Here is a 14,537-nt window from a genome sequence, read left to right as displayed (position 1 = left end):
GTTGCTTCCCCTGATAGGGGAAAGAGGGAATGAGCCACTTTTCCTAGTACTTGCTCTCAAATTCTTTTAATTTTTGTTGGTGAGAATGATAAATTTTTTTTGAGGATTCTGGCATTGTGAATATGTCTCTCCTCCAATCTCCCCCCTGAGTATGTTCCTGGTTATGGCCTATTCGCCTAAACACTGTTGGAATCAAGATGGCGACTTTTAGTTTTTATTCCTTACCCTTAAGAGAAAGTCGTTGATTTTTTTTTTCATGTGGGCGCCTGCTAAATGCATATAACATATTTATATTAAGGGACAAGTTTTGGCTTCGAAAAGTGTGCAAAATAATGATATCACTTTTATCTGTTTTATTCAACCCACCTACGGTGGCAAGGAGCCAAGGGCAAGGAGCTACAGCTGTTACGCCGTATTGAAAACATTTTTTTTCCAAATATAAGAAGGCACTGAGAGAATATTCTGATTGCCATACTGGAACGAGCAATTGTCGGACATTAAATATCAACGGTCGAGTTTGGCTGTACGTTTACTGGTTCATGCTTCATCTGCCAATTCCTAACTCCATGTCATCTGCACTCTTCAACATCTTTGGGTATACAGACCACCAACATTTAGAACAGAAAGGGTTAATTAAATTATAGTATTGGTAGCACTGCTTTCTAATATGGCTGCTATTAATGGAGCCGAAATTAATCCAGCAATATAATACTTGTATGGCTATCAGCTGACGTTGGTGTTGTGATAGGTTATTAATACCTATCTTCAGCAGGGAAAAAGTCCGGTAATATTCTTATAGTTACAACTTTTGTTTTATTTCTGTGTTGCACACTAAAATTGCTGTGTTGAAACGTTTACATAAAACATATGTTTAGGTTAGTTATGATTCAAACAAAAAATTGCTTTTGTTTTATAATTTCTTTAGTAAAACTATTAATTTCATTCTAACGTATTAAAAATTACTGGAATTGGGTGTTTTTTTTACGTAGGTAGTGGTTCTGTAGGTGAAAATGAGCGACCTCGAGCTCCAAGAAGAAGAGAGGGAGGTGCTTCTTTCTATTTATGATGGGGACCCGGCGTTCAAGCAACTGTCTCCTACAACCTTCCAATACAAGGTGAAATAAATTCCAGCTGTTGTATTCGCTAGTTTCTACACGACTGGACACTAGGAATGGAATTCATTACACAGCCAACATTTAATCTAGTTAGAAACCTGGGTAATTTTGTAGAGTAGTGGCTTTTTGGTAAAAAAAAAAAAAGAAAAAATCGTAAATGGGTTTTTTCAGAAATACAGACATTCCTGCATATGTCTTGAAAACGTGCTAGTGGGAAGGACTCTTGAAATTGAGGGAAATAGTGCGTAAAAGCCATGGTAAATATAAATTTGAAAATGGGTATTTTTTTATATCTTCTTTTGGTAATTTTTTACTATAAGGGCACTACTCAAAAAAAAAAAAGGGAAACCCCCTAAAAATGGATGTATTCATTTGCTTGTTTTGTTTATAATGATTCTGTTGAGGTGCATTCAGCTATTTACAAGAATTTAACGTATAATTAACCATTTTACATTCACCTGTGGGGTAATTTACGTTCAATTGTGGGGTAACTTGGCTGCCGCCATGCCCGAGTTCCAGGTAAATGTTGAATACAACTATTCCAACCACATGTGAAAAATATTTTCATTTTAATGGTTGGTGTAAAAATATTTTAAATATTACCTGTAATGTAAATATAGTGGTGTAAATTAATGTTTTTTAATAGCGTAGTCGAGACTGTTTTCGATGAGAAATATCCCTAATCCTGTTGTTGCCGCCCTGCTGTTTCCTTGATACTAGCGGCAACATGATCCTGTGGTTCTCCAGAGATCCTTAGGAAAACAGCTTATCGGAGACCTTTTTAAAAAATACAGGGATGTTTAAAATCAGTGCTTTTTCGGCCGCTGCCAAGACTTGTTTTTCATCCTAATTGGTTTTCAATTATATTATTATTATTATAACATTATTTCTGTATAAGATTGTTCTTTATTTTGTAGAGTTCAGTATTTGTCATAAACTTTATCGTGTTTGCTTTGCATAGGTACCTATGTTATTATATGCATCATTTTGATAAGGTATGAACAGGTCTTGCAGAAAGATTGTCTGAAATAAAAATGCTGTGCAAAATATTTAATGGAGAGTTTAAATATCATATCTGGTAGAGACTAACTTTATTCCATTTGATATTCCTGCAAGATGCTGCTACCTCGGACTGCCAGGTTCGGGGGGACATGCAGAGTGTGTGTGGTGGTGCGTGTTGCAGTACGGGGATGACGAGAGTCCGAAGTCGTTCCTGCTGGAGCTGTCGTGGGGTCCCACGTACCCGTCGGAGCCACCGCAGTTCAACATGGACACCTTCTACAACAAGCACGTGTGAGCACTCGCATTTCCACGCTGCCAGCCGGTCTGTCTCTGTCATCAGCCATGCACTTTCGTGTGATCAAACTTTGGATACGTCACGTCCCCAACTCGACATTCATGAGTAGAGACCCGAAAAATTCGCAGGTTCATTTCGTGTTATGTTAAAATTTTAATAATAATTATACCTTAGTGCTGCTTCTGTCATTGGTTCACTGTTAATCTGGAGGACTGAGGGCCAATTAGAGACCCTCACTCATAGAAGTGTCGAATCACAGGCCACCCGGTCGAGACGACTCACAGGTCAGCAGCCAATGAACAGTTGGCATTTGCCAGAGTGTGTAGAGGATATTGGAGTCCATCCTGGAGGTCATTGAACCAGCAAATTTTCAGGGTCTCTATTCATAAGTAAATACCACACTGTATTTCCATTCATCAGCTGGCTAGATACTCAGCAAGATGCTGGAAAATGTAGTGACCTTATTGTTAGAGTCAAGATTTTGTGGTGTTATTTTAAGACAAATTTCGGTGTAAAGAAATAAAGATTTCGGTGTTATATGGTTTTATTTTTTTGCTCAAAATACCCACTGCAAAATTTTCTTGCTTTTCTGTACGACATGCAAATTTATTAAAACAAATATTAATAAACACTAAAACCTCATGATCTAATCACAATTAAGTTCATTTGCAAATTCATAAATTCAAACTATTAAATAACTACTAAAAATTTCACGACTTAATTACAATCACATACACTACAAAATTACACAATTAAGCACTTCCAAAGTTACTATTAAGACGGTTTTATTGAAATGCTATCATAGTTAAATTTTCCGCATTTTCTGGAGCGAGACTTTGTCTTCTGTCACTAACTACCAGTGAGTACCTGGAAAATAAACGTTCTGCATCAACATTTGATGTTGGGAACCAGATTGCCCTTAAACTGGCTTAAGCAAATTCACTGTAGTCCCCTTTAAGGGAGCACAGTACCTTTGCAACATCAATTTGACTTGTTTCTGGCAATGAAAGTTCATCCTCAATTATTTTTTTGAAAGCAACATACATAGTCATGTATGAATGTATCAATGGGAAGATGGGAAACACAAGGCAAGTTATGCAGAGACTTCTGTAGGTTTGCATCTTCTATGCTAACCGTACTCACATTTCTTGGGTTGAACAGCAAATCGATGGCATTAAAGACTCTTAGACAAGGATGTCGTTTAACAGATGAGTTTTGCCTCAAACGCTTATGTTTCTCACTCGCGACATGTTTCGCAATCGTATCGCGTCTCTCGTAGTCTAGCTTGCAGTTACAGAATTTGCACATTAAAATTTTATCACTGAAATAAAATCCTTCGCTGGAAAATTCTTTCGATCGGTCACTGGCAGAAACCTTCGTTTTAGGCATTATCAACAATTTTTAATCACATAGGAAGAATTTAACCTCTTAATACGCAAAAACTTGCCGTGCTGGAAAGATCAAAACAGTGGAGAATAGATGCAAATACAAACGCATACCGAATACCAACATACGTACGTGAAAATTAATACCGACATAAACATGTACTATTTATTATTTACAATCGTTACGTTAAGCAGGGTTAATTTTATTTTCGTACCCTACATACTTTATTTTAAATAAACAGTAAAAGCAATGCGCTTTAGTGTGTAATATTTTAATTAGGCTATTAAAAACGTTATCTTAGAAAAACATATTTTGGACGTTTGTTATTTTTGTATTTACAGAAAGTGAACTGTGGCCATTTTATCATAGTTATCAACATCTTAAATTATTATGGTACACAAGATTACCGTTTAAAGAAAATATTACGTTAATTCCGAGACTTCATTTTAAAATCTATAATGAATCACCGTCGCATATAATATATATGGCTGCTAGTTACTGTCAGAAATATTTGATTGTGCTGAAGTTAGTGAATTGTCCTTACAGAATGGGAAAAAAACGTAAATAATCAGGATAGACGAAATTTCGTGACATATCGCGGATTTCGCACAATTTCGTTTTATTTCGTGTTTTCAAGCGGTTTTCGGTGTTATTTCGTTTTATCGCGCATTACCATATAATGGTGCCTCTACTTATTGTATGTTTACTGTACTGAATATTTTCTTTTTAGTGAAGAAGAAAAGAAAAAAAAATTGTCATAATATATTGCAAGTTGGAATAGGTGTAAGTCACCAATGTTTCAGTTGAATGTACGGGAATGAATGTTGGACGTTAATTATAAAAATTTTAAGATTATCTGGAATGGTGTACATCTGTGGATAATTTCTTTTTTAATCATGCTCACACTGTTTGTTTCCTACTATTAACAATTTTATAATCAGAAAGGGCAATAATGTACCAATTTAGAAATGTTTTGCAATTTAAAAAAAAAAAAAAAACGTTTTAACCAATAACAAATAAATGAAAATGTCTTCCAATTTATTCCAAGTGGGGATATTTGGAGTTATGGCTGTAAAGACTTATTTTGATTTAATATTAAACAACAACCAAAAACTTTAAATAAAACTAACTTTCTTTGAAAATTAAAATTAACATAAAAAAACGTTTCATAGTAAAAAAGGAGGATTTGGAATCATTAAAAATTTGAACAAACTTTTTTTATTAATTAATTTTACAACATATATTTGAATATACATAAATTGTTATATTTCACCAGTTATATAATCAACATTTTGGCATGTACCTTTTTAAAAATAATCTAAGTACTAATATAAAAGGGTTAAAAAAATGAGTGAGTGTACTTATGTACACATGCTAAAAGTTTAACTTAATTGGCTCAGTAAAACACTAACTTTAATTTTTCATGCAAATAATTAATATAAATAAAATTAATTAAAGGACTGGAGTGATATTATAAAGACAGTTAATAAATTATAAATTCTATCCAATTATAATTTATTAATTTTAATTATTTATTAAATAAAATTGTAATAATTTTTAATGCAAATAAATTATACATATGGAAACATAACCTCACTTATATAAATACACTTGTAAAAGTTTACAAACACCATTTTTATCACTAATATTCACAAATAAATGTTTTTTATGATATTAATTAGTATTCAGTATCAGTCACTAAAAAATAAGATAGAGCAGATATATAATTATAATTTTTCCGGAGCCTTTTTTAGGTTTTATGTAGCCTTTTATTCATCTTGTGAAAATTTCGTTGCATGGTGTGTGCAATCTAAAGAACTCATCTTATCTTTTTTTCATAACATGCCTGAAGAAGTATAACTTCAAAAGGTTTTTGAAACTTTTACCCAAATTTACCCCAACACTGTTTAACCTCACATTACTTCATGTTGTAGTCTTTTGAGGTTTTTTTTTTATAATTTTAATCAAATATGAAGTTTCTGAATATCAAATATTTTACTAAATTTGAACTTTCAGTAGAACGACCTATGTTGTTCAACTTCTCAAGAGTCAAAGAATAAAGTGATGTAAAATTACAATAAATTGGAAAGGAGAAATTTAAGTTATCACAGATTATGACTGTGAAGACATTTAAAAAAGTGTTGCAGATAACAATTAAAAATTTCTGAATGATTTTTTTTTGTGTCATACATGTTACACCCTCTTTTCATTTAATTTTTTTTTTTTATGTGCTCCTTATGCTGAATCAAAGGTAGTGAATAAGATCAAAAATTATTAAATTTGAAAAGTAAAATAAAAAATCATATTATCGACTGAGCTAAGCGAGGTCTCCATTACAACTGGAGAAATCTGTGTTTGTATGTTTGTGTGTGCCTTTGTGTGATTATAACTTTTGAACTTTTGATTGGATTTTCATATTTGATGGGTAGGTAGGTATGGCCAATGGAATTTCGAAGTTTGTGTACCAAAAAAAGTGTCAATTGTTATTGTGATGTATTTAACAAATCCGCATGGAGCTTTCAAAATCAGTTGCATTACTTTAATTTCTGGTTTGGAATCCAAACCGGGTAGTGTCCACAGATATTATGAAATTTTGCATAGTTATCTATATTTCATGTTATTTTATCGGTAGGTTGTCGATTGCATCATGAATATTAGTTATTAGGTGGTATTATTTTATTTCTAGCTGTTTCCTTGGTTTGTTCTAATAATAAGTAAGTAGGTACCTACTCTGGTCAGAAGTTACCAATGCTAAAAATGGATATTCGTAAGTTTTCAGTTTAGGGTGAACAATTAGTTTGGTTCGATAATATTATTCAATTTTGAATAATCACAGGTCTCGAGTGCTAGGTAAATTTCAAGAGTAGCTGCTTTTCTGTAAATAAAATAATAAAAAAACGAAAGAGATTTTTTGAACACTACAGATGTACCTGTATGTAATTCTAAAACAGAATTTGAAACTTCAAACTGGAATCTGAGTAACTCACATTTGTAGGTGAAGACGTTTATCCTATACAGTGATGAGTCTACCTCCATGTTATGCGTTAGTAGTATAGCTAAGACTGTTTTATGAAGGACAGGTATGTTTAAAGTCACTATTTTACGACTGGTGCCAAGGTTTTTTTTTTTCAATTTAATAGGGTTTTCTACACTAATTTTGCTTGACACCCTATTAATCAGAACATAAAGTTACGGTTGTCACTACTGCACAGGTGTTTTTCTGACCAAAACATGTGTTTATGTTTATACTATGTTAAGACTTTTTTCCTTATTAATATAAAACCACAAGAGACACAAGTAGTACCAAAAGACACACTCGTAGTTAAACATTGTGGTAATGTTGTAATGACATCGGTTCGCCACTTGCCTATAGAAATGAGTTTCTCTGAATCCAGTAGGAATCTAAAAATATGATCTTTGAAATATTTGTGCAATGGGAGTGCATGACTTGATGTAGGCTTTTGGACATACACCATTGCTTAGCACATGTATGTCTGAGGACGGGAGCAGATAGCAGTTCCCGAAACGTCGCTTGTTTCTGTTTTAGGTCGTTTGTGTTTTTTGTAATTTTCTTCTACAGACATACATGTGCTAAGCAATGGCGTATGTCCAAAAGCCTACATCTAATATATAAAATTCTCGTGTCACAGTTTTCGTTGCCATACTCCTCCGAAACGGCTTGACCGATTTTGATGAAATTTTTTGTGCTTATCCGGTATCTATGAGAATAGGCCAACATCTATTTTTCATCCCCCTAAATGTTAGGGGTAGTCCACCCCTAAATTTTTTTTTTATTTCCAGTTTTTGGTAGGAAATCACCATGGCAACGGCTGTTGCTTTGTTGATGCTTCATTCGTCTCTATGGCAACGGCTATTTCATTGTTAGTGCAGTCCTCATCACCGTTGAAATTTTGCAAGTACTTTAAATATCAAAAATTGCCCTTTTTTTTCAAGTAATGTTCCTTATGTTACGCAGGATGACATTTTCCGAAAATTAGATCCCATAGCATAGGTGGTTAAAACCAGGCAACAGTGGGTACTTTGTCTGCATGAGAACAGTATTTTGCATTGTTCATGCCTTCTGCGTCTCCATGGCAACAGGCATCGCGCGGCAGTGGCGTACCCACAACGAGGGGCATGTATTATGAGCGGCGCAAGAGTGATCTGCCTGTAGACTGCCGTAGCGAAGTACGGGTACATCAGTTTTATGTTGCGTGCACGAGTCGGGAAACCATCGGTACATTATACAGCATTGTAATAAATTTTCACGGAATTTTTTATTATTTACCATTACTGTAAATGGGAGATGTGGCATAATTCTTTTTCCATTAGTATAGCCGTGCGAAGCCGGGTCGGGCAGCTAGTCAAGTCTAAAAATATGGTTTTTAAGGTGAATAGAGAGAGGTTTGTATATTTGTTGTATCCACGGGAAAGCTGTGAGCTTGTAAATGTAGTGAAGGGAGCGTGGGGCAGTGTGCTGCAGGTGAAGTGAGAGGCCATCACCCACACACTGCTGCACTTGTAGCGAAGGGAGCGTGGGGCAGTGTGCTGCAGGTGAAGTGAGAGGCCATCACCCACACACTGCTGCACTTGTAGCGAAGGGAGCGTGGGGCAGTGTGCTGCAGGTGAAGTGAAAGGTCATGACCCACACACTGCTGCACTTGTAGCGAAGGGAGCGTGGGGCAGTGTGCTGCAGGTGAAGAGGCGCGTGGCGGCCCGGCTGCTGGAGCAGAGCGGGCAGCTGCTGGGGGAGGCCATGACCTACACTCTGCTGGAGTTTGCCAAGGAGCACTTCGAAGAGCTGGTGTCGGAGCAGCCTGAGACGGCGGCCGTGGAGGAGCTGGAGCAGGGCGTGGAGCGGGCGTCTCTCGCCGACCTGCAGGTCGGACTCTCTCTCTCTCTCTCTTGTCTCTCCTCATCTGGCGTTACAGTTCTTAGTATGGTCATTATTAGCGATGGATGGCAAATTAAATATTCAAATGCTATCATATTCTTAGTATTCGAAGGATTTGATATTCTAGTTGAAAAAAGATTTTAAGATAAATATTAGAGGAAATAAAGTAAATTTAAAAAAAATGTAACATAGTGATTACTGGGTCAATTTTTTTTCTCTTAATTCCTATCCTGTTTCCATCCCCAAAGATATTGTACTTTTAACATGTAATTATATTAATAAAATTAAAATTTCATAACGATTCTGGAAACTTTGTTTGTGAAAAAATCATTTAAAGGGTAGAATGTTTTAACACCATAGTTAAATTTTTTTTTCTTTTTTGTATATTATTATATTTTTGAACCTTGACACCTATGTTCAGATTCAAGGGGTATGTTCTAGGTACTTTCTGGGATTTGAAGTTTCGGATTCAAAATAATTTAGATTTGACTCATCACTAGTAATGTAATACAAAGTGGTTTTTGTTCCAGGGGTAAACAATTACTTAGAGTAAAGGATGATAAATATCCCAGATTAATGTGGAGAAACAATGTGAAGAATGTTAGCAGGTTTTCACGGCCATTGTCTGAAGTAGCTTGGCTTCCGGGTTGTAGCCGCATCCTTGGCGAATAATTCACAGACGTTTCTGTGGACATTGCAGTTGCCATCATGATGATGGCGACTACAATGTTGACTGAAATGTCGGTGAATTATTCGCCAAGGATGCGGCTACAACCCGGAAGCCAAGCTACTTCAAACAATGTGAAGGTTCAAAAAAATTATGACATATGCCATTGCTTTGTTTCGTTGTAGGTTGGGCAAAGTATGATAAATTTTATTCTTCTTGAAATGATGATATTATGTCTTTTTGTAGTAATTTATAAACCATTGCTTTATTCTTGTGTTCTTAAATTCTTTTAAGTGTCATACAGTAGAAAATACAATTTGAGCCATGGGTGTAGCAATCATCAGATTGTATTTTACGATATGTAAAAAAAAATTGCATTTGGTGCTGTATAAAAGTAATGTGTGCAAGTTTTAAATTTGATTTAGAAATTTTATAAAAATTGATTAAATTTTGTAGTAATTTGAGTATTACAAACTTTGCTATTGCAAAGTGACAATGGTACCTTCAGGTTTATATTATTGATTATTGAGGTTTGACTGTTGCTTTCCCTTTTTTCTCTTTTTCCCTTTAATTATTTCTTTTTGCCATTCTCTTTTGCACGTGCAGGTGTGGATGTGCAATATATCTGTGTATTGGTCACAGTAATGTGTTACTCAGACATAGTGGAAGGTCTGAAGTCTGGCATCACATGGGCGGGCAGTTTCTGTCATCTGGTACCAATCAATCGAGCCACTCATGTTCAGATTTTTCCGGTTCGGATTCCGGCTGTTACCCTTGGCCACCAGGTTGCATTGCTGCGCTGCCGGTGTTTTTAGTTCCCCCGAAGTGTATTCTTCCTTTTGGTTTTCATTTCAGTACAGTGTGTCCTGTTGTATAGCGGGTAGGCCTGTCGAATATTAGTTTTTTGTTTTGAATCGAGTACGAATACGGTTATTAAATTCTAATAGCATGAATGAGAATTATAATCTCGCTAAAGACATTTTTACACGTCATGTAACAACTTCAGAAATTTATACAAATATTACTCAAGTGAAAGGTTGTCTTAAGTTAAGGCAGCTACAATAATTATATGAAAAATGTTTGTTAAAATATTTAATTTATCATGAAATAACTGTTTTTTTTTTTTTTTTAATTGTGCGGCTCACTTAATCTAACTTAACCTGTACAACCAACTTTTTATTTGAGTTCCTATTCGCCTTATTTTTCACAACCTTTTATTCTACCTAAATTTTAATCCAGATAATTTTTGTGAACCGCAAATTACTATGAATGATATCTATTTTTTTATTATTATAAAAAAATGAATTTTTTTTTTAAAATGGGTTATTCCCAAATTAGTGATTGTATGAGCTCATATTTACATATTAAAACCCTAGTTATTCACGAGTTTTCGTTAACTGCAGTCAGGTAAATTGTATTTTAGTTCAGCAATATTATAAACATAATTTTTGCTAATTTTATCTTACATCTTAAACCATTTATGTTTTTTTTTTAAATATAAATTTTTTAGTCGCAATGTAGGTTTCGTCTTGGTTATATACAGCAAGTAAGCTGCTTCTGTATCACATGGTGGTAGAGTGATTTTAACTATTGATTTATACACCGTTGAAATTATGATGATTACTTCTTTTGATGCCCATCTCAATGGGTTGTCATTGTTTTGTAGTTTTTGAATTTTTTTCCCCCCACTTCTGGTGTGTGTGATGAAAAGAATACAAATAATAATTTGTTTTCTCAAATTTGTAATGACAAATATGTCGTGTTTTGAATTGTTTACGAGATTTATGCCATTGTTTAGTGAGACAGTAGCGAAAAAAAAAAAAAAAAAAAAAAACTTTCAATACTTCTGCATGTTTAAAATGTTGCTTATTGTTATTGTTTTTTATTATGAAGTTCCATTAAACATCAAAGAAGGGTTTTTATATCACACAAATGACTTCATCTCACCAGTAAACGTTGGTATATGACAAACTCATGAGTTATACCATGCCGAGTATTCGTAAGTAAACGAATATTCATTATTTCGAAATGTTAGTATTCGAGGTCAAATCGAATACCAATAGTTTTTTGTTTGTATTCTTAATCGAAAATTTGAATACTTGCACAGGCCTAATAGCGGGTTACATCTCACCTTTTCACATTTGGTAGTCTCATTTAAACTAAATGTAGACACAATATTACCAGGGACAATGACCGGCAAGATGTCCAGTAATAACAGAAGCTGTGTTGAAAAAAAAACTTTTCAGTTAAAATTTTTACATCCAGACTATCTAGACCAGGGAACCCTATGATCGACTTTTCTTTCGGTGGAACTCAAGCTCCTTCAAAGAAAGTTATCGGACAATATTTGTACCTGCTTTATATGGACGTAGTTATGCAAAAAGGAAGCAACCCACATGAAACCTATTCTGAGTATTTTGAAGTAAAATTTAATTATAAATTGTAATTCTCCTATTGATAACATAAATGTGGGTATAATTTTAATGGTCTAGTATAAATACTGACATAATAATAGCAACGACGGTACGATCAACCTTGTACTATTTTAATTTATTTTCAAATAAAGTATAACTAAATTGTGGGTTGGTTCCTTTTTGCATAACTACGTCCATGTGGCACTCGCCCTGACTGCCGGCAGGACGCGGATGTGGTTCGCAAGCTGCCCAAGAAGGAGCAGCTGAGCAAGGCGCAGAAGCGCAAGCAGTGGGACCGCACCGACTCGAAGGGCACGCGGCCTCGCGGCTGGGACTGGGTGGACGTGGTGAAGCACCTCTCGCAGACGGGCTCCAAGCAGGAGGCGGAGGCCCCTTCCTCCGCCGCGGGCTCGTAGCCCCTGCCCCCCTGGCCCGCTGTGTTCCGGACCGCCGAGGCATCCGTCGACCCCGGTGCTGCTTACTGCCAGCTGCAGCAGCGATGCCTGCTGAGGAGGATGTACCGGTAGAGCGTGTAAACATAGAATACAATGAAATTAACGATTAATCGCTACGGCAACAGTTTATTTTGTTGCTGTCGGCGGTTGTTACAGGGAGAATCGACTGTATTTAAGTACCTGTTTCTTCAATACCACCGTGGTTCCAGACATAACATGTGTGTGGAGGGAGTCCCTTGCAAGGAGGAAATCAATTAGGTCAAGACTTTATCGTATTGAGTCATCCAACTGGTGTGATGTTCGAATGGAAATGCTTGATATGGGCCTAGTGGACCGGGTGGCTCCCGTTTGTACTGCAGAAGTAGTATATGCTTGTCTTGGAAGAAACACTGTGGTATTTTTTAAACACAAAATTTTAATTCTCCGAAAACTGGGACAGGTGTTTGAATGCCTTCTGTTTTCAATCACTGATAACAGCATGCTAGAAAACAAAGCGTACAGTTCGAAACCTAAGTGTAATATTTTTGTACTTTTTGTTGTATCAATTCAATTATTGGTTCATTAAATATATTTTAGCAAAAAAAAAAAATAAATAAATATCATGATGATAATGCATTTTTTCTGTTTTGCTCTTGGGATTGAAGTGGAACAAGTTCCTTGTGTTAAGAGGGCGAAAAACGAAAGTGCCGTTTTGAATGATTGAAATGTCACGGCTATCAATCTTAGTTTGTTTTTGCTCTCTGGTGTGGTAAGCTAAAGAAACTTCTTTGTTTCAAGTAACTCCTGGTGCGCCCTGATCAGATGCGCATTGTAGTAACTAATACCGGGCCTAAGTTGTCTGGATACTATGAGAACTTAGAACACAAAGTGTGTGTGTTCTATTGACAGAACAGCTTTCATGGTAGGATACGTAGTTGTGTTTTAATTTTCTACATAACTGGTAGTATTTAGTGAAGTTACATGGAAACATTTCATGTTCCTTTATGTGCATTGGTTTCATGGATTCAGTTGAGCAGCAATATAGACATTTATTTTATAAAATTCAGAGCATAAAAAATGAATTTGTCATGTTAAAAGTTAAAATATATACTTAACTTAATTTTCTCTAATGTTTACTGCACACAAGACTGTTTACATCTGCCGCGGTACGCCAGACAACCAACATACCAAAACACACACACTGCCAACCTAACACAACCACACTGTTTGGAACAACACACAACAGTTTCCAGACAATACACAACAGTTCCCTCCCTCCTAAAATGTTACATAGTCCTGCAGTTTGATGGGCTGTCTTCGCTTGCACCCCGAGTGTCCACGTACTGCTGACACAGCATTTGGCTCTGCTGGAAACTCTCTAAATGGTGAAGATTCACTGGCCCCAACTGGGCTGGGCTGCAGAGCTGGCTGCTCTGCCGATGTTGGTGTCTCGGGTAGTTGAGTTGCTGTACCCGATTTCCCTGGAACACCACTGGCAGGTGAAGATTCACTGGATGCAACTGGGCTGGCCTGCAGAGCTGGCTGCTCTGCCGTTGTTGGTGTCTCGGGTAGTTGAGTTGCTGTACCCAGTTTCCCTGGAACGCTGCCGGCAGGTGAAGATTCACTGGACGCGACTGGGCTGAGATCCCGGGCCTCCTGTTGTGACGAGGGAGCCGTGCGATGTCGTAATTGGTCAACATCATGCCTTCTATATTCATGGCCTTGTTCATCCCGCACTACAAAGATTCTCATTCCTTCCCTGCCTGTGATCCATCCCACTAACCACCTGTGCCCGGCTGCGTAATTCCGAAACCACACCTCACATCTGAGTGGAACTGTCTACTTTTCTGAGTGATAGCAGCATTTGACCACTGATGGTCATCTACCCATGAAGACGGGTGAAGTTTGGTCAAGGCCAGGGCCGGTCCTAGGGCGGTGCGAGCGGTGCGACCGCACCGGGCGCCATCAAGGGAGGGGGCGCCGAAATCAACCGACACATGAGACGAACGACGGTGACGATCGGTCTCACGGGAAAATGGACGATTTGAGGTACCCGCCCTCCGAAGTCACGGTGTCAGATCTCCAAATTGAATGAATCCAAATTAATAATGATTATGTGTACGACAGCTCTTTTAACGTGGCTCATTCTTATTACATTACTAGCAATTGTTTATTTACATCCTGTGTCCTACAGTTTACAGTGGCGCTTCATCCGGCCGTTACTATAACTGCTTGGCGCCTGAGTCTTCCAATTTCCAGTCGTTCATTAGGGGAAAGTGGGGCGCGGGGTTAAATTTCGTCCGTCACTTGTTTCGCTAGGCAAGCATTGT

At 36.7% G+C, this 14,537-nt stretch overlaps 1 protein-coding gene across 1 annotated transcript; it reads left to right on the top strand.

The window, feature by feature from the left end:
* Nucleotides 1–634: 634 nt before the first annotated feature.
* LOC134539863 (RWD domain-containing protein 4) lies at nucleotides 635–12,843 on the top strand. Its single transcript, XM_063382199.1, has 5 exons — nucleotides 635–784; nucleotides 990–1,115; nucleotides 2,299–2,408; nucleotides 8,485–8,680; nucleotides 11,998–12,843. Exons 2-5 carry the CDS (start codon nucleotides 1,011–1,013, stop codon nucleotides 12,187–12,189), a joined length of 603 nt encoding a protein of 200 aa, XP_063238269.1. The 5' UTR covers nucleotides 635–784; nucleotides 990–1,010; the 3' UTR covers nucleotides 12,190–12,843.
* The last annotated feature ends 1,694 nt before the right edge of the window (nucleotides 12,844–14,537 follow it).

The sequence above is a fragment of the Bacillus rossius genome, chromosome 16, assembly GCF_032445375.1.
Source record: "Bacillus rossius redtenbacheri isolate Brsri chromosome 16, Brsri_v3, whole genome shotgun sequence".
In the NCBI taxonomy this organism is placed as follows: domain Eukaryota; kingdom Metazoa; phylum Arthropoda; class Insecta; order Phasmatodea; family Bacillidae; genus Bacillus; species Bacillus rossius.
The sequence above is the reverse complement of the archived record's forward strand: the minus strand, read 5'-3'. Positions and strand labels throughout refer to the sequence as shown.